The 25,893-nt window shown below is 43.7% G+C and overlaps 1 protein-coding gene across 2 annotated transcripts in view; it reads left to right on the forward strand.

The window, feature by feature from the left end:
- PDSS2 (decaprenyl diphosphate synthase subunit 2) overlaps nt 1-25,893 on the forward strand; it is a 353,108-nt gene that overhangs the window by 324,853 nt on the left and 2,362 nt on the right. For both annotated transcript variants that reach the window (XM_073576076.1, XM_073576077.1), the window contains exons 7-8: nt 7,245-7,373; nt 17,844-17,879. In XM_073576076.1, the coding sequence (XP_073432177.1) occupies nt 7,245-7,373; nt 17,844-17,879 (165 nt within the window). The remainder of the gene's footprint in view (nt 1-7,244; nt 7,374-17,843; nt 17,880-25,893) is intronic.

Below are 25,893 nucleotides of genomic sequence, written 5' to 3' on the forward strand. Positions count from 1 at the left end.
TTTATGTGGTGAGCGCAACCCTTTTATATTCCATGTTATTAATATAACCATTTTTAATTGCAAAATGGTTTCTTCTGCGAGGACGTGTGAAGCTTCTCCCTCTCAGGTATGGACTGCCAGTCAATGTCATCTCAGTCAGTAATAAATTAATTAGTACAATAGCAGTGGGCTCATGAACTTTAACTTCCCTCCCTCCCTTTTTTCCCCCCCTTCTCATCTCACCCTCTCTCCATATATAGACCTCTTTGTGGACTCTTCTTTTTTTCCACCATTATCCAAACCAAAAGAGAAACAATTTCCCGCCCGCCTATTATCCCATATTTATCATGTTGTACCTATTTTATATCCATTCTCTATCTGAGCCCTGACCCTCATGTAACCTTGAAACTCTGAAATCAACATCTATTTCCTTTAATTTATCATATCAATTTCCTAACATCTTAATATTCACAACCATATTATCTTAAAGTCCTTCTCGATCTCTCCTTTTTGATGTCAGAGAGGTATAAAAATACTTTCCTCCCACCCCCTTCATCCTCCCAAGCAATATCTCCCAATGTGAACCTAGCATTTGTATGATACTTTCCCCCTGGAAGATATCTTAATTTAACACAAAATACTTCCATCAGCATTCAATGAAGATCTTGTTTTCTACCTAGTATTTACATCACATCTGGTCATCATTATCCCACTTTATATATGTCTTTTTGTTGTGAAAACCTCACAATGTCCATAAACCTGGAAGTCACAAATTCGCCGTCTAGCCAGTGTGATCGTCAGCTTGCAGACCAATTAAATCAGCACCCCAAATTCTCCATTCGGTTTAACAGAACCTGTGAAAAGAAATAAGATGGGAAAAAAAAAAGAAATGGGAGAAGGGGGGATCTCTCCACCAGCTGTCCCGTAATCTTCTTGAACATACATAGTTCCGTCTGATGTTGACCCGGTCGGGTGAATATACCTGTAAATTTGTAAGTTTTGTACACCACCATATGGTTCACAGATGATATCCGTTATTACTGTACGTCTTCCTATTTCAGGTGATTGGGAGTGTAAGTAGTCTTTCTGTAGCGCAACCTGGACCACAAAAATTTCTCCCTTTCATCTTCATATTATCATGTGAGGTATTCCAGTCATACTTTTCACTTATGCTGACCCCAGGATATATCTTGACACAATCTCATAAGCATTAGATCATTTAGTATTCTGTCTTGTTTGGTTCTTCCTCAATGCCCTTGTCATTGGGGTTCTTTGTTCCTTAGCCATTGTCTCTCTTTCATTATCTCCTTCCAAATGCAAATCCGACCTCAGGATATATGGATAGGGCCCTCTAGTCCTCAGCATCTCCCCCTGTCTCTTCTCTCGGCTGGCTGGTATTTTCAGGTGATTGCTGGCCAGATGAAGGTTGCTCCTGGAACATAATTTTCATGGCCTCCTTGGGATCTGTAAATGACCTCATCACACCATCTCTTGTCCTAAAGCACAGCGTTGCTGGGTAGTTTAGCTGGAATCTGATGTTGCGTATAAACAACAGAGTGCATGCTTCGCTGAATGCCCTTCTTCTCCGTGTCACCTCTGCTGAATAGTCTCCAAATAAAAGGACTTTATGTCCCTGAATTATCAGTGGTTGCCTTCTTCCTTTATAAGCCCTGAGTATTTCTTCCTTATCTTTAAAGTTCAAGTACTTTGCCACTGCCTGGCGTGGTCTCTGCGCATGCTTCAATGCTATTCTGTTTATTCCTGCCCCTCTCAGTCTCAGAGGCCTCTCTGGGGGGGCCTATTCTGTGTGCACACTCCACTCTGCAGCCATGTGACAGTCCCAGTGCTTTTGGCAATTCCACCTCATAGATATCATTTAGCTTCTGTGTTTATTGTCTCTGGGAGGCCTATCATTTTCAGATTGCTTCTGCGGGACCTATTCTCCAGATCCTCTAGTTTATCCACAGTTTAGGAGGCTTGTTTCTTTAAGTCACTGACTTGTTTTTCTAGCTGAATAACTTTGTCCTCCGCCTCAGAAATTCTCTGCTCCGCTTCCTGCAGTTTCTGCTCCTGATGAGTCATCTTGCTTTGCAGCTCTTTAGTGGTAGATTGGATCATGTCAGCCACTGCCTGCTTAAAGTCTTCGGCAAGGTATGATGCCATTTCTTTTGCTAGCTGTTTAAAGTTTAATGAGCCATGAGCATGTAGCTGCGTTTCCAGTGTGCCTCCTGTCTCCCCTGGCTGAAATCTCCTTCTTTCTCTGGGGCTTCCTCCTCCCGTTCTATCTCTTCATGTGCTTGCCCTGTTTGTGCCTGTGTTTTTGTCGCCATTACTGTGCTCCCACTCTGCAGGCTTCCTCCGACCTCCTCCTCCCCTGCGCCTTCCCTGCGCCTCTCGTGACAAACCGATCCATGTTGCGGTCCCGGATGGTCTCACGATTATCCCAGTACCTTTTGTGAGTCAGGGCTCTGTGTAAATGCCGAGTATTTGCAGCGGTCAGCGGGAGCTCCCTCACATGTGTCTGCACATGACGGCGCCGGAACAGGAAGTTAGAATACACATCTTAAACAAGAGTTTATGTATAAGTCTGAGAGTCTCGTTCTGACTTACTTTGGTAAGACATCACCAATACACACAGGGGACCTGTGTGAGCCAGCAAAGCTGAGGAGTGGCTGTATGATTCATAAGAGGATTGGAGCAGCAGCAGAAACAGACAGCAATTTTATTTTAATTCACTTAAAATACTCTACTACATATGTATTTTAAAAGAATTAGAGAAAAAAAACTTTGCTGGAAGCACTTCTTAATTTACTCTTTCACTGCCTTGCCAATTTGTTCATGCACAAAAATAAAACAAAATGCACAAAATTGGCATTACATTCTCTATAATGACCGAAACCTGTCCCATTATTTATTCCCATGATGAACTTTGTGAGAGCAAAAACACTACCAGAGTTTTTTTGTTAAGTATGTTTCTCACAAAATATAATAAAAAAATGCATTGTAGCTCAAGCAGGTGCCAATGAAAATTTCATCTTATCCCAAAAAAGACAAGCCTTAAGCAGCTACGTCAATTAAACATTATAGCTCTCAAAATACAACAATGCTAAACTATGTTTTTTTTTACAAATCTTATTGTTTCAAAAGTAGTTAACAATTAAAGAAAAACTGTTTAAATTTGGAAGCACTATAATAAAACTAAACCAAAGCACAAAGTTCTCTCAGCTATCTGCCATCTTGGTGCATTACTACCAGGTTCAGCAAACAACGATGATGAGAAGGTCTTCAGATTGTGACTCTTGTGACTAGCCCCACATAAAAGAGCATGTCTTGATGCATTTGTACTGGTGGGAGAGGAGGGTAAATAGGTTATTCTTGAGCATATGATTGTTTTTGCTTTCTTTTTCCAACTAAAACAGAGGAAATCAATAAAGGAATCTGTGCAAGTTAATCATGAGTTGACTAGTCTTTTAAGTTGAAGATCAGATGTTTTTGTTTTTTTTAATGCTTTTTGTGGTAATGAGAAACAACAGATTTTGCATTCATAATTTAATAGTATTTTTCATGTACACTGCACTCTAGTGATGTATTCCCTGATGTTTAACTCGTGCCCAGGAGCACCATACAGTCCTTTGGGTAACAGCAATGACTTTTTCTTGTTATAATGCAAAGTACTGCTGACTTAGGGGAATTTAGCAGATAAACATAATGCACCGATTATGTATAGCAAAGCAATACACATTCTGCTGAGGAGCCACTGCAGTGTGAATTGTTATTGTTAAAGGGAATCTGTCAGCATGAACTCACACCCAAACTATTTATATGTGATTGTAGCTCTTTCAATGCTAATAAGTCCAGCAATATGGTTATCCATCCATTCCTCAATTGTTGGGAATTCAGCATTTGAATTGATATGCCAGTGGGGCTGTAGATCTGAAGCCTCTGTCATTCCAGATCTATTTCCCACCCAGCACCTCCGCCTCCTGTTTGACTGACAGTCTCTATGCTGCGTGGTTTCGGGCAAATGAGCTGTCATGCAAGCAGAAAGAGACGCTGGGCGGTGAATTGAGACAGAGTGACAGAGGCTCAAGATCTACCATAGTCCTTTAGCCTCATTTGCATACCAATTCAAATGCTGATTTCTCAGTACTGGAGAAATGGACTGTCCTTGTAAAGATATTGCTGGAGTTATGCATATATAGCTCTGTAAAAGACAAGTCCAGCAATACCTTTACATAGGAGGTGGCACTGGGTAGTGAATAGAGGTGGATTCAAAGAGGTTTCAGTCTTATCTTCCTTCTCTAAGCCAGAGATGCCAAGGAAAGACCTGCCCACAAGCCCCCTCCCCTAAGCACAAACATGTTCCTCATCATAGAGACACTGTTTGTGTTTCAAAGCAAGTGGGTAGGGCTTTCCTTGGTTTCTCTGCCTTACAGCAGAAAGATAAGACTGTGCTTACAGTCACACCCCGTAAGTATGAGAATCTCATTAACTGAAAACTTCTAACACTGATTACACAAGAATGACAACAGGTATTTCTTCACCTCAGGTATCATCTTAATCTGTTTAACACTGCCAACCTGATGATGCCTGTAGTCTACGTAGCAAAATTAAGCAAGTGAATTGCATGGTCCATGGGGTTGAGATCGGGTGATTGACTTGGCAAATTGCAGAATGTTCCACTTTTTGCCTTAAACTCCTGGGTTGCTTTCTCATTATGTTTTGGGTCATTGTCCCTCTGTACTTTGAAGCGCTGTCCAATTAACCTTGCTGCATTTGGTTGAATCGGAGCAGATAGTATAGCCCTGTACACTTCAGAAACCATTTGGCTGCTTCTGTCGTTAATAACTTCATCAATAAACACTAGTGACCAAGTGCCATTGGAAGCCATGCATACCATGCTATCACACTGCCTCCACCATATTCTACAGAGGAAATGGTGTGCTTTGTATTATGGGACGTTCCAAGTCTTCTCCATACTTTCCTTTTCACATCATTCTGGTACTTAGTTTCACCTGTGCAAAGAATGCTTTTTAAGAACTGGGCTAACCTGTTTTTTTGGTGAAGTATAATCTGGCCTTTCTACTTTTCAGGTTGATTAAAGGTTTGCACCATGTAGTGAACCCTAAGTATTTGCTCTCATGAAGTCTTCTCTTTATAGACTTGGATACATAAACATCTACTTACTAGAGCGTGGATGCTGTGAAGGGGTTTTTATTCACCATGGAAAGGATTCTGCGACCGTCCTCCACTGTTGTCTTCTGAGAATGTCCAGGCCTTTTTGAGTTTCAAAGTTCACTAGTGCACTCTTTCTTTTTGCGGAATGTTCCAAACTGTTGGGTTTTTCAGCCTAATTATGGTTTGTTTTTGGGTTCACAGCAACAGATTGCAAATGCCACATCAGGAATCAGCTCTAGACCTTTTAATTGATGATGGATTAACCAGGAAATAGCCCGGGCAGCATATTAAAGAGCTTTTGTAATAATTGTCCAGTTACTTTTGGTCCCTTTAAAAAGATACAGCTACATATGGAAGCTGCAATTCCTAACTCTTACTCCAATTAGGAAGTGAATACCCTCAAATTAAAGCTGAGAGTCTGCACTCCATTCTTATATTGATTATACAACTGTATCTTGAATTTGTTTTGGTAAACAGCTAAAATGACAAAACTTGTGACTCTGTCCAAATATTTCTGGACATAACTGTATATCTTGTACAAAAACGTTCAAGTAGCCACAAAGTGGAAAACAAGGGAATAGTAGCAGCGACCAACCAAATAGGAGAGGCTAAGGAAATACCCACACTACAAAAACCACGCAGAAAACTCCTAGAATAAACACCAACTGTCACAAATAAGGACTACTCCTTCACCACCAAACTGGATAGTTGTAAGTTATCATTAGCAAGGAACAGAGGAAGCAGTGAGGTTCAAATAAAAGGCTGTGCAGAGTGATAAGAAAGGCCAAATAGCAAATGGAAAACACATGCTGTAAGAAAGGAGTGACAAAAGGCAAAGGGAGATCAGCACCCGGACAGCAACATGATCTCCAGTGGCTCAGCAGATACTGACGCTGGCAACCACAAGACTGCCGAATTGAATCCTGAGGCAAGACACCAACTCATCCAAACCATCTCAATTGGGTTGAGATTGGGTGATTGTGGAGGCCATGTCTGTTGTTGGTTACATAGCCAACATATGTATTTGGACTATTGTCCTCCTGCAACACAAATCATGGTCCCTCTAAGTGTAAACCAGTTTGGATGGCATTACATTACAGAATGCTTTCATAGCCATGTTGGTTAACTGTGCCTCAAATTCAGAATAAACCACCAGCTGTCTCAGCAGCAAACCACGTCCACACATTGTGACTGAGGATATTTGTGACTGAACTTAACAATACCTTCAAGGTTCTAGCAATTTTCCAGATTGACTGAGCTTCATGTCTTGAACTAATGATGGACTTTTTTTTCTCTTCCCTTAGTTGAGTGGTTCTTGTCATATTCTAACGTAGAACAGATGTGGAATAAAGCACAGCACTGTATGAAGCTGTGTACTAACACTGCCTCTTTGAAAACACACAAAACACACCTGATAGTCACAAACACTTTCTGAAGGGTTGTGATTCCACCAATGAACACTTGACTAGACATACTCATTGATTGTAAGCCATGACAGATAAACACCTGATGAAGGTACTTGAGAGGAGTAAACCTGTCATTATTGTAATGTACGGTACGTTGAGGAATCTAAGGTATAAAACACATTCTGGTATATTTACTTCTTTGTGTTCCTTTGTGATTCTGCTGCCTTCAGTATTAATTTATTATGTCCACAATCCAATAAGAACTAAGAAAACAATTGCATTAATAGGTATCGCCAAAGTTTTCACCAGTACTACAGTATAAGTAACTCAATTTTCTTTTTAGAAGTATGAAAATAATTTTTGAGGAATATAGAAATGAGAAATCTCCTCCATAGCAAGTCTCAATATAAACTTAGTCTTTTGCTCTTTCAGCATTGTTGTTCAATTTACCACAAGAATCAAAAGCTTTATGGGCATTATTTTTAAAAATTAAAATGAATTGGTTTGCTTCAAGATTCAAGTCTATTGCAATGTTTGCCTCCATTTCTTATGCTAACATTTCAGATTGACGGGTCTATTACAATGGTGCTTGATATCCAGACAATGCACCTAGTATTTTGTTAACTTTGACAAGTTGGATTGTGATCGTGACAGGAACCCTGTTTGGTAATTGTATTTCAGCTGAACTCAGACTTGCAACCGTTCATGAATGGGAAGTACAGTGGCACGTCTTTCAGCTTGAACTCTGCCCCTGCTGTCCTCCACCAGGAGTTTATAGGAAGAGAGGTTTGGATGGAGCAGGTCAAACAGGTAACTGTTTCTGGTTGTGTGATGATTCCGATCAAACTGACACCATTTACCTCTTCATGTCTTAAAATCAATTCTTTCAATTATTTATATATCTGTTATATTATTTACCAGCATAAATGATTTATATAGCGCGCACATTTCTGTTTCGTCTAACAAAGTTGTAATTACATAAAACAAAAAGTACAGTAGTAACAACAGCATAAGTAATTACATAAAAGGTAGTAACAACAGCATAAGTAATTACATAAAAGGTAGTAACAACAGCATAAGTAATTACATAAAAGGTAGTAACAACAGCATGAGTAAACCACTTAAAACCTTGGACTTTGCAACCAATTATTTTCTAAAAATTAAGCAAATCTTAATTAAAAATGACCAGTTGCATTGTGCCAGCAGATCTTATCCCCATGCTAACCTTCTACAGTCACACTGTTTTCCGTCCATGCTCAGATTCTTATTAAATAAAATACCGTAAGTCAGTTAATGTTGCTTAACCCATGGGCAGCATGAATCAGAGCCTTACAGCACCACTGCAACCTGGTATATTTTTATCTGAAAACATAGTGTAAAGAGTTGGCTTTATCGAACACTGCACTGGTTAATTGACAGGTCACTCCCATGTGTGTTCACAGAGAGAAACCCGTCAATCACATGGAGTGATCTGAGACAAAGTCGTCTGGGGCAGTGCCAAACTAGTGCGGTTTCTGTCCTCTGTCTACGGCCCTGATTCATCATTGTGCTTATTCTGGTGTAAAGCACCTTCACATGTTGCACAATGAAGATGGCAAGAATATTTCAACTCTTGGCATTTTCACACTAGTTTCACTTCACTTTTGTCCAACTTTGCCAAAATGGGCATCCACCTGAAAAATTAATTAAAAGTGTACATAACGCCCTGACTGGAGGAACATTTCTGGTGAGGTGCACAGAGGCAAATACCAGTTATAACATTTGCCAAACTCATTAGGTGGCGTGCACCTCTTAATTAATTCAATGCATCTTATTTCTGCACGCCCATCGTTTAAACTGGTATACGAAATGCCAGTTTTAATAAATCAATGTCTATTTTTTCTCTGAAACACTGGAGCACTTCGGAGAAAAATATGCCTTGCTACAGTCAAGCATCGAGGCTCTAATTCATTCTGCCCGTGGCCTGGGCAGCATGAATCAGCTGACAGTTTCCCTTTAACATTCATTTAATCAGTTATCAAGAAGTAGGGCACAGATGCAATTGAGCATGTCCACAAAATCAAATACAAAGGGTCTGTTACCATGGCAACACGTAGGTCTGCTTAAACATAAAACAATGCTATTAAGACTTTGAAATAGTTATCAATAGAGATGGGCCAATTTGAACAATAAAGTTCAGCGTCTGTACCGAACACCTACTGTTTGGGTATGGACATCGAACAAGGACTTCATCAGTAAGTCCCTGTTACTGTTTGGGTTCAGCCCCCAATCACCAAACACCGCTTTTGATCGGCAGTAAAATCATCACAGCCGGTCAGACAGCCGTGGTTCCACGTTGTCAAATTACAGCATGAGCCCACAGCTGTGATCGGAGGTACCTCCAGTTACTGGCATCAGCCGACGCCCTCTGCTGCTAATAACAGGTGAGTGCAGAACCTGCTGATGGGTGTATTCATTCATCGACACCGTAAATAAATAATAATAAAAAAGGGTTCCCCTGTGTTTTTCATAACCAGCCAGGCAAAACTCACAGTTGGGGGCTGCAACCCTCAGCTGTCAGCTTCAACAAGGTTGGTTATCAGAAATAGAGGGGTCCCAACTCGGATTTTTTTTTAATTAATTAAATAATTAAGAATAAAGTATTTTATTTGAAATAAAGCAAAAAGCACTTTTCCATTTTTATTTAAAAACAACAAATGCAGTTATACTCACCCAACGCTTAATTCCACTGAATCCCTCGTCTCCTGTAATAAAACACAAATAAAAAAGCAAAAATATCACTCACCTGTCAGTCTTTATGTCCCAATTTGTAATCCATGTCTGGGTAATAAACCGTTTTAAACCTGGATGGTGCCAAGATGTGTTCGTCCAGGCTGAGAACCACAGGGGAATGAGTGACTAGCGGTGACGTCATCATGTTTACTGCTGGTCACTGATGCTGCGTTCCCAGCCATGCTGAACTCCGGTGACCTCCGTGAGATCCCCGCTAGCACAGTCAGAAAAAGTCTCAGTGCAGAGGTGAATTCACAGCAGTTAAAATGAACCTCAGTGAAATTGTCCCAATGAACTCGCCTCTGCACCATGAGACTTTTTCTCACCGAGGTCACCGCAGTTCATTGGCCCAGCTGGGAACACAGCGTCAGTGACCTGCGGTATGTGGTAACATCTATGGCGTCAACACTAGTCACTGATGCTGCACTCGCAGCAGCTCATTCATTAGTGGTTCTCAGCCTAGACGGTAGCATCTTGGCACCACCAGCTTGAAAACTATTAATCCCCAGATATGGTTTACGGCATGGGACAGAATTACGGATAGGTGAGGGATATTGTTATCAAAAATACAGGAGAACCCATGCCATTTTTTTAAATTATTTATTTACAGCGCAGGCGCTGGATGAATACTCCCATCAGCCCCTCCTGCTCTCACTGTTATTAGCGACATCAAGCATCTGCTGTTGGCAGCAATAGTCCCATCAGCTGACCCCAGTGACCAGAGCTAAACTTCATACCTCTGATCACAGCTGCATGCTTACCCTGTCTTTTGATAGCATGGGAACCACTGCTGTCTGTCTGGCGGTAATGATTTTACGGCCAATCAGAAGCGGTGTTTCCCGTGCTGTCATGCACATGACAGCTTGACAAGCACTGGATGTTCGGTCCCCCCCATTGGCGTCCGGATACTGTTCTGGTAACTGAATCCAAACTTTTTTTTTTTATTTGCTCGGCCAAACCCGCCAGACCTGAACATCCAGGTGCCCGCCCATCTCTAGTTATCAACTCTAATATTATATGCATTTAACTTCCAATGTGCATCATAATTGAAGCTCTGTAAATATACAATTTAAAGACTGATACCGCTGTAAGAAATTGCTATTTATTTTTTCTAAATGTATGTTAATAATATACATCTTTATAATGGAAGAGTTGGTCTGCCTGCAATAAGAGTTTATGCAGTTATTATAGATCTTTGTTATTATGGTGCTGTAATCACCTTTTCAAGAACAATTACTGCATCACATCGCTAGAAGTCTGGTGAGCAGTATGGGGTTGTTTCTGATTTAAGTATTTTATGTCAAGGTTGGAGGCCATCTTGTACTCTTCTGGTTTTCTGGTGCAAATGTTCTGCCAAACTTAAGCTGAAAAGACCACTGTGTGAGTGGAAACCTGATAATTGTGTGTTGGAAGTGTCAAGAAACTTGTGAGTTGTCACGCCGGCCTTGAAGAAGCACTAAATTTTGAATTCATTAGATGTGTGTATATGTATCAATATATTCCTCTATCACTGCTCTCTCTAGCTCTCTGGTGTCCAGCACCATTCTTCTCCTATTCTCAGTGATGTCACCGCTCTGCAGACTCTCTGGGTCACACTGCTCTCTGCTTGACCTGGAAGTGGCTTTTTACAGTGTAAGCCTAAGAAGCGACAGAACAAGGCTCAATATAGACTTACATTGTAGAAGAGACTTCCGGCTCACGCATAGAGCAAAAACTGAGCCAGATAGTCTAAAGAGCGGTAATGTCACTGAGAAGAGGAGAAAAACAGCTCTGGACATTGGAGAAAGCAACAGGACTAGGCCAAGCCTCCAAACTCTTCAATTTCCATGACTCCACTACTCCTCAATTTCCCTCACTCCGACTCCATGACTCTGACCCCACAGCACTGGTCACTACTGAGCATGTGCATAAAGTGCAGCACAGATTCATCTCACCTCCGACCTCACAGCACTGGTCACTACTGAGCATGTGCATAAAGTGCAGCACAGATTCATCTCACCTCCGACCCCACAGCACTGCCTCACTACTGAGCATGTATAGAAAGTGCAGCACAGATTCATCTCACCTCCTACTCCACAGCACTGGTCACTACTGAGCATGTACATAAAGTGCAGCACAGATTCATCTCACCTCTGACCCCACAGCATTGCCTCACTACTGAGCATGTTCATAAAGTGCAGCACAGATTCATCTCACCTTCGACCTCACAGCACTGGTCACTACTGAGCATGTACATAAAGTGCAGCACAGATTCATCTCACCTCCTACTCCACAGCACAGCCTCACTACTGAGCATGTACATAAAGTGCAACACAGATTCATCTCACCTCCAACCCCACAGCACAGCCTCACTACTGAGCATGTACATAAAGTGCAGCACAGATTCACTCACCTCCGACCGAACAGCACTGGTCACTACTGAGCATGTACATAAAGTGCAGCACAGATTCATCCTACCTCCGACCCCACAGCACTGGTCACTACTGAGCATGTACATAAAGTGCAGCACAGATTCATCTCACCTCTGACCCCACAGCACTGGTCACTACTGAGCATGTACATAAAGTGCAGCACAGATGCATCTCACCTCTGACCCCACAGCACTGCCTCACTACTGAGCATGTACATAAAGAGCAGCACAGATTCATCTCACCTCCGACCACACAGCAATGGTTACTACTGAGCATGTACATAAAGTGCAGCACAGATTCATCTCACCTCCGACCCCACAGCACTGCCTCACTACTGAGCATCTCACCTCTGACCCCACAGCACTGGTCACTACTGAGCATGTACATAAAGTGCAGCACAGATTCATCTCACCTCCGACCCCACAGCACTGCCTCACTACTGAGCATGTACATAAAGTGCAGCACAGATTCATCTCACCTCCGACCCCACAGCACTGCCTCACTACTGATCATGTACATAAAGTGCAGCACAGATTCATCTCAATTAAAAGCCGAGATCCTCAGATCAGAAATAGAACAGACATTTATAGGACATTTCATAACTTTCCCAAATTCTTGAGAGTACATTTACAGCACATCCTGCATTGTACTACTGTACCCAATTTATTATATATTGTTGAAGTCGGTTCATTTTATACCAACTTTGACATCACCAAAATGAACACCGACTCCACAGCCCTGGAAAGCAGCAGTAGGTGAGTATATTAGAGAGATTCCAGAGACCATCACCTGGGTGGGACCACCGTGCTAAGGACAGTCCTGCCAAAGCTTAGGTCAGAAGTAGACGAAAGGTCAAGTCTATAGTGTCTATAGAAGGTAGAAGGGGATGACCAAATTGCTGCCTTACATATGGTTTCAATTGGAACGTCTCCCCTCTCCGCCCAGGAGGCAGCCATTGCTCTGGTGGAATGTGCTCTGATGCCTTCCGGAGGATCTTCATTTTTTGTAGAGTAGGCTAAACGAATGGCATCCCTGATCCATCGGGAAATGGTGCTCTTTGTGACTCCATACCCTTTTTTACAGCCCTGAAAAGAAATGAACAGAGCCCTACACTGCCTCCAGCTCTCGGACCTTTCAATATACTTTAGGACAGTTCTTCTGACGTCCAAAGTTTGGAATTTCTGCTCTTCCGGAGTGGAGGGATCTTCAAAGAAGGTTGGGAGGAGTATCTCCTGAGACCTATGGTACTTTGTTGATACCTTAGGCAGGTATGAGGGGTCTGGCTTTAATATTAATCTATCTTGGTATACCTGTAAAAAGGGTGGATCTATGGACAGGGCCTGGATATCACCCACTCTCCTAGCGGATGTCAGTGCTACCAAGAGGGCCGTCTTAAATGATAAATATTTAAGGGATATCGTATCTATCGGCTCAAACGGTTCTTCTGTCAGGACGTCTAACACCAGGTTTAAGTCCCATGTAGGGATGTAGGGATTGTAGGTATGTGAACCGGAGTTATTCTTTCACACGCTGTAATGAATCGTGATATCCACTTATTGCCTGCTATATTATGGCCATACAGTGCCCCCAACGCAGACACCTGTACTTTCAGTGTGTTTACTGCCAAGCCCAACTCCTTCCCTTTTTGTAGGAATTCCAAGATAGGAACTATCGGGACTTCTGCTGTATGAGATGCTGTATGAAACTGTAGGAATTTCTTCCATATTCTTTTATAAATTTGGGTCGTGGACTGCTTCCTGCTCTGTAGGAGCGTAGTAATTAATGATTCCGAAAAGCCTCTTGATCTTAATAGGTGCCTTTCAAGTTCCACGCCGTCAAGTGTAAGTTGTCCACTTGAGGGTGGAAGAAAGGGCCTTGGGAGAGTAGGTTGGGATTTGAGGGGAGAACCCAAGGATCTGTCACTGACATAATTCGTAGCCACGAGAACCACGGTCTCTTGGGCCAGAATGGTGCTATCAGGATTACACTCGCCTTGTCCTCTCTGATTTTCCGAATCACTTGTGGTAGGAGAATCAATGGAGGGAAGGCGTATGCCAGCTTGAACTTCCATGAGGCCTGGAGGGCATCCAGTATGTCTGGGTGATCTGCTGGAGACAGGGAAGCAAAGGTCTTTGTCTGTCTGTTCTCCCTTGTGGCAAAGAGGTCCACTTGAGGATGCCCCCATAGAGCTACTATGTCCTGGAAGATTTGGCGACTGAGGCACCACTCCCCTTGCCGAAGTGTGTGTCGGCTTAAGAAATCTGCTTCTTGGTTGTTCTCTCCTCTGATATGAAGAGCCGAGAGGGACAACAAATAGCTTTCGGCTAAGCTTAAGATTCTTGCCGCAGAAGACATCAGAGTCTCTGATCGAGTACCTCCTTGTCTGTTTATGTAGGCCACTGTGGTGGTGTTGTCCGACAGGATCCTGACATGTTTCTGTTGGAGCTGTGGAAGGAAATGATGTAGAGCATAGTATACCCCTGTCAGTTCTTTTAAATTAGACGAGTATTCTCTTTCCTCTCTATTCCATCTTCCTTGACAAAAGCTATTCCCCATATGGGCTCCCCAGCCTTGGGGGCTAGCGTCGGTGGTTAGGATACAAGATGGTACTATAACCCATGGGACTCCTGAGGATAGATGGTCATCATCTAACCACCATTCTAGAGAAGTCAAGACCTCCTGAGTTAGGGTTATCTTGCTCTCGAGGTGACCACCATGTCGCCTCTCCTCCTGGAGGATCTGATGCTGAAGTGTGCGGACATGATAATGGGCCCACCGGACTGCAGGGGCACAGGAATCTAGCGACCCCAATAGCGACATTGCCCCTCTCAGAGACATGCGTGGTCTATCTATGGCTGCCTCTACTTTCTCTTTTGTTAGTGCAATCTTTACCTGAGGAAGTAGACATTTCTGGGTTATGGAGTTCAATTGGAACCCTAAAAACATCTGGAGGGATTGCGGAACAAGCCTGGACTTCTGTATATTGATGATCCAGCCTAGGTCCTGCAAAGATGAGATTGCATCAGCCACTCGTTCGGTACATTGGGTATCCGAGTTCCCGATTATTAGGAAGTCGTCTAAGTAAGGTACGATTAAAGTATCTTTTTGACGAAGATAGGCCATCACCTCTGCCATCACCTTGGTGAAGATTCTTGGCGCTGTAGAGAGGCCGAAAGGCATGGCTGTGTATTGAAAATGACGGACCTTGCCTTCGAACACCACTGCGACCCTTAGATATTTTTGGTATCTATTATGGATAGGAAGATGATAGTAAGCATCTTTTAAGTCAATCCCCGCCATCACGCAGTTTGGAAAGAGAAGCTTTATGGTGGATCTGATTGATTCCATCTTAAACTTATAATTTTTTATAAACGTATTAAGCTTCCTTAAATTAATAATTGTTCTAAACGTACCATCTGGTTTGGAAATTAAAAATAAAGGAGAGTAGAAGCCTCTACCTTTCTGTCCCTCTGGGACCTCCACTAAAACCCCCTTGCATAGTAGGCTCCGAATTTCTTCCTCGAGGGCCTTTTGTTGGGCTATAGAGTTAAGGCGGGTTAGGATAAAGAAATCATAAGGGTCTTGAAGGAATTCTATTTTCATTCCTTCTTTAATAATACCCAAGATCCATGGGTTTGAGGATATTTGTTCCCATTTTGAATAAAAGAAACGTAATCTACCCCCTACAGGTGGGTCTGATTTCTTAATTTCTATTTTCCCTTCGGAATGTTGGACCCCTGAACATGGTACCCTTTTGTTTCTCTTCTTTTGCGGCCCATCTATTTGATCTTTCCGTTTGCCTCCTCCTTCCAAACGGTCGCCTCTTAAAGGTTCTCCTATAGAAAGGGATAGAAGGGTCAGGGAGGGCCGACTTCCTCTCCTTTGCTTTGGCGAGTATGCTATCTAACTCTTTCCTGAAGAGAAACTCACCCTCGCATGGGGTTGCACAAATCTTGACCTTTGATTGCGCGTCCCCCTTCCATCCACAACGCCCGTCTGGCGTTGTTCACAAGAGCTGCTGATCTTGCTGCCAGCCGCAGAGTGTCCGCCGAAGCATCAGCCATAAAGGCAGCTGCCCCTCTGATTAATGGGATAGCGGCCCGTAATTTTTCTCTGGACACCTTTTGCTCGATTTGTTGATCCAGCTGGTCCAACCACACGAGCATAGATCTAGTGGTGCATGTGCTGGCTACCGCTGGCTTAAAAATACCCGTGGTAGATTCCCAAGACCTCTTCAATGATGATTCTGCTTTGCGGTCTAACGGGTCTGCCAACAAGCCTGCGTACTCTACTGGAATAGCAGATTGTTTCGAGGTAGAGGATATAACGGCATCCACTTTTGGCACCTTGGTCCATTTTAATAGCTCCTCATCGCTAAATGGATACTTTCTTTTTGAGGCTGATGGGAGAAAACTTCTTTGGTCGTGTTTTTCCCATTCCCTTTTTATTAGGGCCTTAATTGCCAGTATTACCGGGAACGCTCTCCTTTTCTTTTCCGCCAATCCAGCAAACATTATCTCTTGTGCGGTTTGGGCACCCCTTGGTTCCTCACACCCCATAGTGCTTCTCACCGATTTAACTAGGTTGTCCACACTATCCAGGGGGAAACATGACCGTCCCTCCATGTCTGATGACGACGAGGATGTGAGTGAGGAGTCAGAGATTAACCCCCCTTCTTCCTCTGACTCTGAGCTGAGGGTTATCTGTTTTTTGCTGCCAGTCTCTGAGGGAGTTTTGGCGCGGTTAATAGCCTGTATCTCCTCCCTGATTATAGCTCTAATGTCTTTTGTCGACAATGCGGCCCCCTGCTTTGTCTCTCTGGTGCACTGCTTACAGAGCTTCTTAGGGTAGGAGTCAGGGAGAGGTTCAGAGCATAACGCACATTCTTTATGCTTAGATTTATCCTTTTTCTTTGTCTAGAAGGGGACACCAAGGCGGGGGGGGGGGAGAGGTCAGCTTAGTAGGCAGAGTATATACTTTGCACACTCACTCAGTGAAGCCTTATATTACCGGATCAGATGGCTGAGATCCCATCCTAGGCCTTGATTCTCCTGCTTCATTCCTGCAGCCGGTGTCCATCCTGGTGTTGCGGTCCCTGGTGGAGCTACCTCCTGCAGAATCCCCAGCTGGAGCGTGCGCTTCCGTTGGGGACGACATTGCTGCATCGCCGCTCAGCTGCGGCGCTGTTTAAATAGTTTGCCCCCTTTTTTTTTTTTTTTTCTCTCTGCCGCCCCACCGGAAGTTGCGCCTCCTCCCTGGGATCACCGCGCGCATGCGCCGACGCGCTCTCAGCCATCCCGCCCCGGAAGTTCAACCATTACTTCCAAGGGGTCAGGAGACTCTGCGCCGGCCGGCTACCGCGCCGCTTTGATGTGCGGCCCCCGCTCTCCATGCACCGCCACCGCCTTCTGCGCCACAGGCGCTCTTACCGCAGCGGTGCATCCTGGTGCCTACCGGCGTGCTCCTGGGTGAGACGGGGCGGCCCTCCCCGGACCCCGTCATCATCCTCCATTCACCAGACGAGGGGGGAGCCGTCTAACGGAATCTCCCCCGACGCTGCCTCCGGACCGCAGCCCCTGCCGTTCCCATGGAGACTGCACAGGCGGCATGCATGGCCCAGGTATTCTTCCTGAAGGATATCGTGGCTCCGTTTGGAACAGGAAACCAAAACTGAGGAGGATAGGCGGACCGCCCCTTTTATCTTTCCTGTAGGGTTTCCTGTTCCAAATGGGGCGGATCCGATACCTCCAGTGGGTGCTGTCGTGGCGAAGGGTAAAACATGTTTTGTTTTGTTTGTTTTTTTTCGTAACCAAACTAATAATGGCCCATAAAGGACTTTAAGCATGATATATAAACACATCAGGCATCTAAAACATCCTTGATCTAAATTGCTGTGTTCAAATTATTAGGTTTATTTTTCTATTTTTAAATCACTCACTTTAGTTGCATTTAAAAATATTTAGGCTAGGTTCACACTGGGTATGAAGAGCACGCAGGGTGCCGTCACCAGTCACAGCCATAGATGTTCACCTCTGACAGCTCTGTTCAAATTTAAATGCAATGATTTCTAATATATCTTGTCATCTTCTTATTTTAGGCTCAGCTGAAAGGAAACCAGATTGATTTAGCAAAGGTTAGTATATGTACAAATATTACTTATTCACTTAAATACCTGAAACAAACTCCAACTAAGTGTCACCCTGATATATATATTGTAGGGATTCGCTCTGGTAGGTAATGGCAGGGCTGCAGTAACGAAGCAACACACAGGCTTAAGGTCCAATTTCAGTGGTTTAATGTCACGTTGCAAACAGCAGATTAACAGAAAGTAAGGAAAAACATAAATATACTCCAGCTTGGAGAACCACTGGTCCCAGACTCACCCCTTGCACGGGACGGGCTTACCTAAGCGGTTGCCAGGTCCGCGGCATCCGCCAGGTGCCATTTCCAGGGTTGTTGAGAGTCTTGCTGTTATAGTCCTGCAGCACGGGGATCCTGTATACAAGTTAAGGCTAAGTCCACCCAAGTTCCTGTAACTTCCAGACACACACTTACCATGTGCCAAACACCAACCTCCATTACATAGCCCATAACCCCTCCCACAAGTGAGGTAGACATCACATGGGCTGATCACGTGACCATGACATCATCGCAGGTCGTGTCTTTAGGGAAAAGCCCGGCCAAACATTAACCTGCTGGGAGAAATGTATCTCCCATCCAGTAAAACACCCTTTAATGTACCACAATATATATATATATATATATATAAAAATCAAAAAAAGGGCAGCACTACCAAAATTAAATAGTTGGTGCAAAACCTATTCAGCAGTGTCCAAACAGCCAAATTAACAAAAGTAAAAAAATGGGCAGCACTCAAATTAAATGTGAAAAAAAGTGGATACTTTACTGATCCTCAAGAGGCAACGTTTCAACGGTGACCCGTCTTTATCAAGCAATTTGCTCATAGTCAGTACAAACTTAAATAGTAGTAACACATGTGTAAACAATTTCAATAATTAATCTGTTTTACATATTCAAAATGGCCATTGCCATAGTAACATTAACAAGTGCTCCATACAACATATGTGCATATGTCCGAAGATCTAGATTACAAAGTGCAACAGTGCATAAACAGTGCTTAAAAAGACTCAGCTTGTCAATAAAAACGATCATGACACAACTTATGAAGGTACTAAGGCTTATATAGTTAAAAAAAAATTGGTATACTTTACTCATATCCATGCAGCTCTCTGTCACTGCTGGTAATTAGCTATGGTCAGTGTTGTTTGTCGCTGCCCAGCTCCAACATGTGATTCATCACTGCAAGGCCGATCATTGCAGGATGCCTGAGCATGCTCACTAGACATACTGTTCAGAACTGCCATTTTACTTCAGGGCGCCACAACCCTTTTGCTGATTCCATGTAAATACATGTATTAGTGCCTGGGGTTGCGGATTTACACCTGGAATGGTCACAAACCCTAGAGGCACCCACCAAGGTGACAATATGGTTGTGTTGCTGTTTTTACAAGAGATAACGACCTCACACAGTCTCTCTTTACAGCATTACCCAATCCTGAATACCCTTTCACCACCAGAGGTCACTCTCTATGCAGTTCCCATTCACTCTATTTCACATATACCAGGCATTAGTATACTGCAGTGAAATGGCCATAAAACTCATTCTATAGAAAAATGAAAAAATATATATTTTTACATAACGCCTTTTATTAAGTACCCTTCATAATCTTGTAGTCACGATCTTCACAGCATCATAGAACTGGAAAAAAAATAAAAAGGATATAATTATAAACATATCCATATATATTAAAATATCAATAGCACATACAACACACAGAAGTCAGGTTACATGGAAAGTTATAGCCAAAAAAGGTAAGTTTCTCAAAACATATGTACCTTAAAATCAACGTTTAATCCTGCCGGTTTTAATGTCCCCAATTCGTATATCCATCTCATTTCCAATTTTTTTAAAACTTCCGTACGGTTCCCTCCTCGTCTATGTACGAGGAGGGAACCGTACGGAAGTTTTAAAAACCTGACTTCTGTGTGTTGTATGTGCTATTGATATTTTGAAAGTGTCCCCAAGTGCATTGGCAAAAACCATCAAGCGCTACAAAGAAACTGGCTCACATGAGGACCGCCGCAGGAAAGGAAGACCAAGAATCACCTCTGCAGTGGAGGATAAGTTCATCCTAGTCACCAGCCTCAGAAATCGCAGGTTAACAGCAGCTCAGAATAGAGACCAGGTCAATGCCACACAGAGTTCTAGCAGCAGACACATCTCTACAACAATTGTTAAGAGGAGACTTTGTGCAGCAGGCCTTCACGGTAAAATAGCTGCTAGGAAACCACTGCGACGCAGAAAAGGTGAACGGATGGACTCTACATGCCTGGTTCCCACCGTGAAGCATGGAGGAGGAGGTGTGATGGTGTGGGGGTGCTTTGCTGGTGACACTGTTGGGGATTTATTCAAAATTGAAGGCATACTGAACCAGCATGGCTACCACAGCATCTTGCAGCGGCATGCTATTCCATCCGGTTTGCGTTTAGTTGGACCATCATTTATTTTACAACAGGACAATGACCCCAAAAACACCTCCAGGCTGTGTAAGGGCTATTTGACCAAGAAGGAGAGTGATGGGGTGCTACGCCAGATGACCTAGCCTCCACAGTCACCAGACCTGAACCCAATCGAGATGGTTTGGGGTGAGCAGAGTGAAGGCAAAAGGCAAATTCCTTCAAGACTGTTGGAAGACCATTTCCGGTGACTACATCTTGAAGCTCATCAAGAGAATGCCAAGAGTGTACAAAGCAGTAATCAAAGGAAAAGGTGGCTACTTTGAAGAACCTAGAATATAAGACATATTTTCAGTTGTTTCACACTTTTTTGTTAATTATAATATAATTCCACATGTGTTAATTCATAGTTTTGATGCCTTCAGAGTGAATCTACAATTTTCATAGTCATGAAAGTAAAGAAAACTCTTTGAATGAGGTGTGTCCAAACTTTTGGTCTGTACTATATATATATATTAGCTGAAGAGCCCGGCATTGCCTGGGCATAGTACCTAACTGTGGGTCCCGCTGTCTTCCTTAACATCCCCGCTCTCCACCCGCCGTCCCGTTCTATCCCTCCGCAGCCGCTCTCCACATCCATGTCCCGGTGTCCCTCCACAGCCCCCCGCTCTCTTCTTCCACAGCCTTGCTCTCTTGCTCTCTCCCTCCACAGCCCCGTTCCCTTCCTTCACAGCCCTGCTCTCCCCGTCCACAGGCCAGTTCTCTTCCTTCACAGCCCTGCTCTCCCGCTCTCTACGTCCACAGCCCCGTTCTCTTCCTTCACAGCCCTGCTCTCCTGCTCTCTCCCTCTACAGCAGGGGTCTCGAACTCGGCAGAGTAAATGGGCCGCACATAAAAAAAATTTGAGGTGGGGGACCGCATTCCTTTTAAACTTAATACACCCCGCACACGCGCGGCTCCGCACACCTCGTACACATGCGGCTCCGCTCCGTACACCTCATACACACGTGGCTCCGCTCCGTACACCTCGTACACACAGGGCTCCGCTCCGTACACCTCATACACACAGGGCTCCGCTCCGTACACCTCGTACACACAGGGCTCCGTACACCTTGTACACACAGGGCTCCGCTCTGTACACCTCAAACACACAGGGCTCCGCTCCGTACATCTCGAACACACAGGGCTACGCTCCGTACACCCCGTACACACACAGCTCCGTTCCATACACATCGTACACACAGGGCTCCGCTCTGTACACCTCGTACACACACGGCTCCGCTCCTTACACCTCGTACACACAGGGCTCCGCTCCATACACCTCGTACATACAGGGCTAAGCTCCGTACACCTCGAACACACAGGGCTCCGCTCCGTACACCTTGTACACACAGGGCTCCGCTCCGTACACCTCGTACACACATGGCTCCGCTCCATGCACCTCGTACACACATGGCTCCGCTCCATACACCTCATACACACAGGGCTCCATACACCTCGTACACACAGGGCTCCGCTCCTTACACCTCGTACACACAGGGCTCCGCTCCTTACTCCTCGTACACATACACACAGGGCTCCGCTCCTTACACCTCGTACACACAGGGCTCCGCTCCGTACACCTCGTACACACAGGGCTCTGCTCCATACACCTCGTACACACAGGGCTCAGCTCCATACACCTCGAACACACAGGGCTCTACTCCATCCACCCTGTAAACCCCTCTTGACCCCACGCATAAACTTACCTTCATCCAGTACCATGACAACCAGCACAGACAGCAGCGTCCGTCCTGCACACACTGAGGCCCCTGATCATGTGACCCCTGACTCCTCCCCCTCATGTGACCTCATCACAGGTCCTGTGCAGTGTGTGCACACAGAACAGCCAATGCCATTGCCGCTCCTGAATGTGTGCCTTCCCCCTGCCTCAGGGAGCGAGACGTGCACCGTGGGCCGCAGATGCCTGCCTCAGGGACCGCATGCGGCCCACGGGCCGCGTGTTTGAGACCCCTGCTCTACAGCCCCGCTGCCTTCCTTCCTCCACAGCCCCGCTCTCCATGCACCATACGCGGTGACCCCGGGACCAGGAGAGAGAGGTGCGCAGATTGTTCGTTCGGCCGGAGCTGGGCTGAGCTAGAGCAGAGCTGCAGCGCATGTGATTGGACGGCCTGCAGGGGGCGTGGCTTAGTGTGGTGGGCGGAGCTTGCTGGAGTGGACGGAGCTAGAGCATAGCTGCAGCACGTGTGATTGGGCGGCCTGCGGGGGCATGGCCTAGCGCTGTAGTAGGCCGCTGTAGAACCCGGGGACTAAATTTAGGCCAGGAAGCTGCAGGGGAGAGGGGGGATAGTGCAGTTAGCGACGGGAAGCACCGACTGAACCGGGACAGGGCTGGGAGGGTGTCGGCACTATTCGGCCCCTGTCCTGAAGACTGTCTTCCTCACAGCCCCGCTCTCCATGCACTGTCCTGCTATTTCCGTCCTCAGCCCTGCTCTCCAACCGCGTCCCACACTGCTGCTTTGTGATTGGTTGGTGATACACACACACATTCAGATTTATATATAGAGATACTGTATATATAAGAAAGCTATGACATTTACAGTGATGAGGAAAAGCATGAAAAATAGTTTATTTCCTCATGTTCTAATCTGGCAGCTTTTTCATTATACTGATACACTAAAAACGCAGGGACGGTTTTTGACCCAGGACCGGAAGGTATGTATGCATTATTAATATTCCCGGCAGGGCCCATCTAGTGGGCATGGCCTTGCTCCATACACTTGTATTGAGCAAGGCAGTGCCCTCGTCTAGTCACATGGCTGTCCAGTGGGCGTGGCCGTCAAGTGTATGGAAGTGAGGCCGCGGTCACTGGCCATGACTATGTATAACGCATGCATACCCTCCAAGTTAAAACATTTTTTTTAAGCTATTAAAAAAAATCAGAATGAAAATAATATTAAACCAATAAATTAATATTTTTGTGTAAAAGCAAAATAAACCAAAAAAGTACACATATATGGTATGGCTACATATGGGACAACCCAGTCTATAAAACTCACACTAGTTAACCCCTTCAGTTAACATTGTAAGAAACAAAAAAAAGTAGCAAAAGAATGTTTTTTTTTTCATTATACCGCCGAACAAAAAGTTCAATAAAATGCAAACAAAATGTCAAATATAAATAAATCTGGTATCACTGAAAGTCTTGTCACACAAAAAAGCAAGCTGCTATACAGCTCAGTCAGGGAGAAGAAAAAGTTATAGCTCTCAGAATATAATAATGGAAAAACAATTGTTTTTATTAAAAAGAGGCAAAATATGAAAAAATTACATAAATATGGTATTACAGTAATAGTACTGACATGAAGAATAAAGCTGCCTTATCAATTTTAGCATACTGTGAACGGCATTATAAAAAAAACCTCAAAAATCAAATCCTGAACTGCTGGTTTTTGTTCATTTTGCCTCCCAAAACCTGATTAGAAAGCAATCAAAAAATATTATGTGCACGAAAATGGTACCAGTGAAAACTTCAACTCATCCCAATAAAAACAAACTCTCAGATGATTCTGGCAGCAAACATATAGAAAAATTATAGCACTCAAAATATGGCGATACAAACACTTTTTTGGTTAATAAGTGTTTTTTAGTGTGTGAAGCCAAACATAAAAAAATTATAGAACTGATTTTGCTGTAATCACACCAAACTGGAGAATAAAGTCATATAATCACTTATACCACACGAGAAACTGTGTAAAAATAAATACAACCAATTCTTGACCTGCTGTTGATTTGTTCATTCTACCGTCAAAAGATCGCAGTATAGTTTGGCGCACATTTATCCTGCCCCCTACACTGAGCGCATACATCGGGGTTTCTGTGTAAATGTCTGAAATACTTGATTCAGGCGGAACCTCTGACGTAAAATCCCTATAATGAGGCAGATGCAGTCAATTTGGACGTTGTCTGGCCTATGATCTGATGGTGTAAGTCTTTTTAAGCGTGCATAAAAGTGCGGTCAGCCAGTTTTGTGCACCTCTGTAAAGAAGGAGACCTTTGAACAGAGTCCAGATGAAGTACAGTGTAACTCTGCTGCCTCATTATAGTGAATGGATTTCTCCAGGGTTTCATCTGAATCACATCATTCGGACATTTAGATCGGGAACCCCTGATGTAAGCGCTTAGAGTAAAGCACAGGATAAATGTGATCCAAAATGTTATGTAAAATGTTCCCAACAAAAGCTCCAACACAATCCACATAGCAAGTCTTCCACTTTACTGGTAGTTTTGGAAAAATGGTATGGCTCCCTCACCCCAAAAAAACTAAAATCTTGCAAATTATGCACTCCCAAATTGAAATGCTCCTCTCCCGTCTGAGTCCCACTAGGTACCTAAACCATATTTAGCTTCCACATGTTTGGCATTTCTGTAGCGATAAGAACCCGCTTAATTTATGGAGTGCATGACTCCAGAAGTAAGAGCTCGGCACAATGTATGGGCACTACAATGTACTGGGCAGTACAATGGCAAATTTGCCATTTTCACTCAGCAACATCCATTGCTGCTTGTTTCTGAAAAACACCCATGGGGCTATGTATATGGAATCTGCAAACTATTCTAGCAAAATCTGCGCTCCAAGAGGAAAATAGCACTCCGTCCCTCCTGAATCTCACTGTATGGCTAAGCAGTACTGTATAGCCACTACATAAGGGGTATTTCCACATTTAGCAGGAATTGTGGCGCAAATTTTGGTGCAATTTTTACCCATTTCGCAGTGTGAAAATTTAAAATCTAGGGCTAAAACAACATTTTTGTGGTAAAAATATAATTATTTTTTCTTCACTGCCCAGTGGTATAAAACTCTGTGACACAATTGTCCATATGATCACTGCACCCGTAGATGAATTTATTGACAGGTGTAGTTTGTAAAATGGGGTCACTTATGAGGGAGTTCTGCTATTCTGGTACCTCGGGGGCTTTACCAATGTGACATGGCACCCGCAAACCAGTCCAGCAAAATCTGAACTCCAATATGGTGCTTCTTCCCTTTTGAGCTTTGCTCTGTGCCTCAAAAGTAGTTTTCGGTCACATATGGGGTATTGGCATACTCAGGAGTAATTGCAGAACAAATTATATGGTCCAGCTTCCTATTACCTTTTGTGAAAATGCAAAATTTGGGGCTAAAGTAAAATTTTCTTTTGCTTCCAAATTGCTTTAATTCCTGTTAAGCGCCTGAAGAGTTAATAAACTTATTAAATATGGTTTGAGCAGTGCTGTTATTAAATTGGTGTCACTTATATGTATTTTCTGTCACTTATGGCCTTCAAAGTCACTTCAAATGTGATGTGTTCTCTAAAAGAAAAATTAGTTTTATATTTTTTGTTGGAAAAATCAAAAATTGCTTTTAACCCTTCTAACTTCCTAACAAAAAAAATGATGTTTCAACAATGATGGGGATGTAAAGTAGACGTGTGGGAAATGTTATTAACTATTTTGTGTAATATAACTCTCTCGTTTAAGGGCATAAAAATGAAAAGTTTGAAATTTTCACCAAAATTCTGATATTTTCACAAATAAACACAAAAAAAATCCTAAATTTACCACTAACA

Source organism: Dendrobates tinctorius, unplaced genomic scaffold (genome assembly GCF_039654945.1).
Source record: "Dendrobates tinctorius isolate UK_male_01 unplaced genomic scaffold, ASM3965494v1 ptg000046l, whole genome shotgun sequence".
Taxonomy (NCBI): domain Eukaryota; kingdom Metazoa; phylum Chordata; class Amphibia; order Anura; family Dendrobatidae; genus Dendrobates; species Dendrobates tinctorius.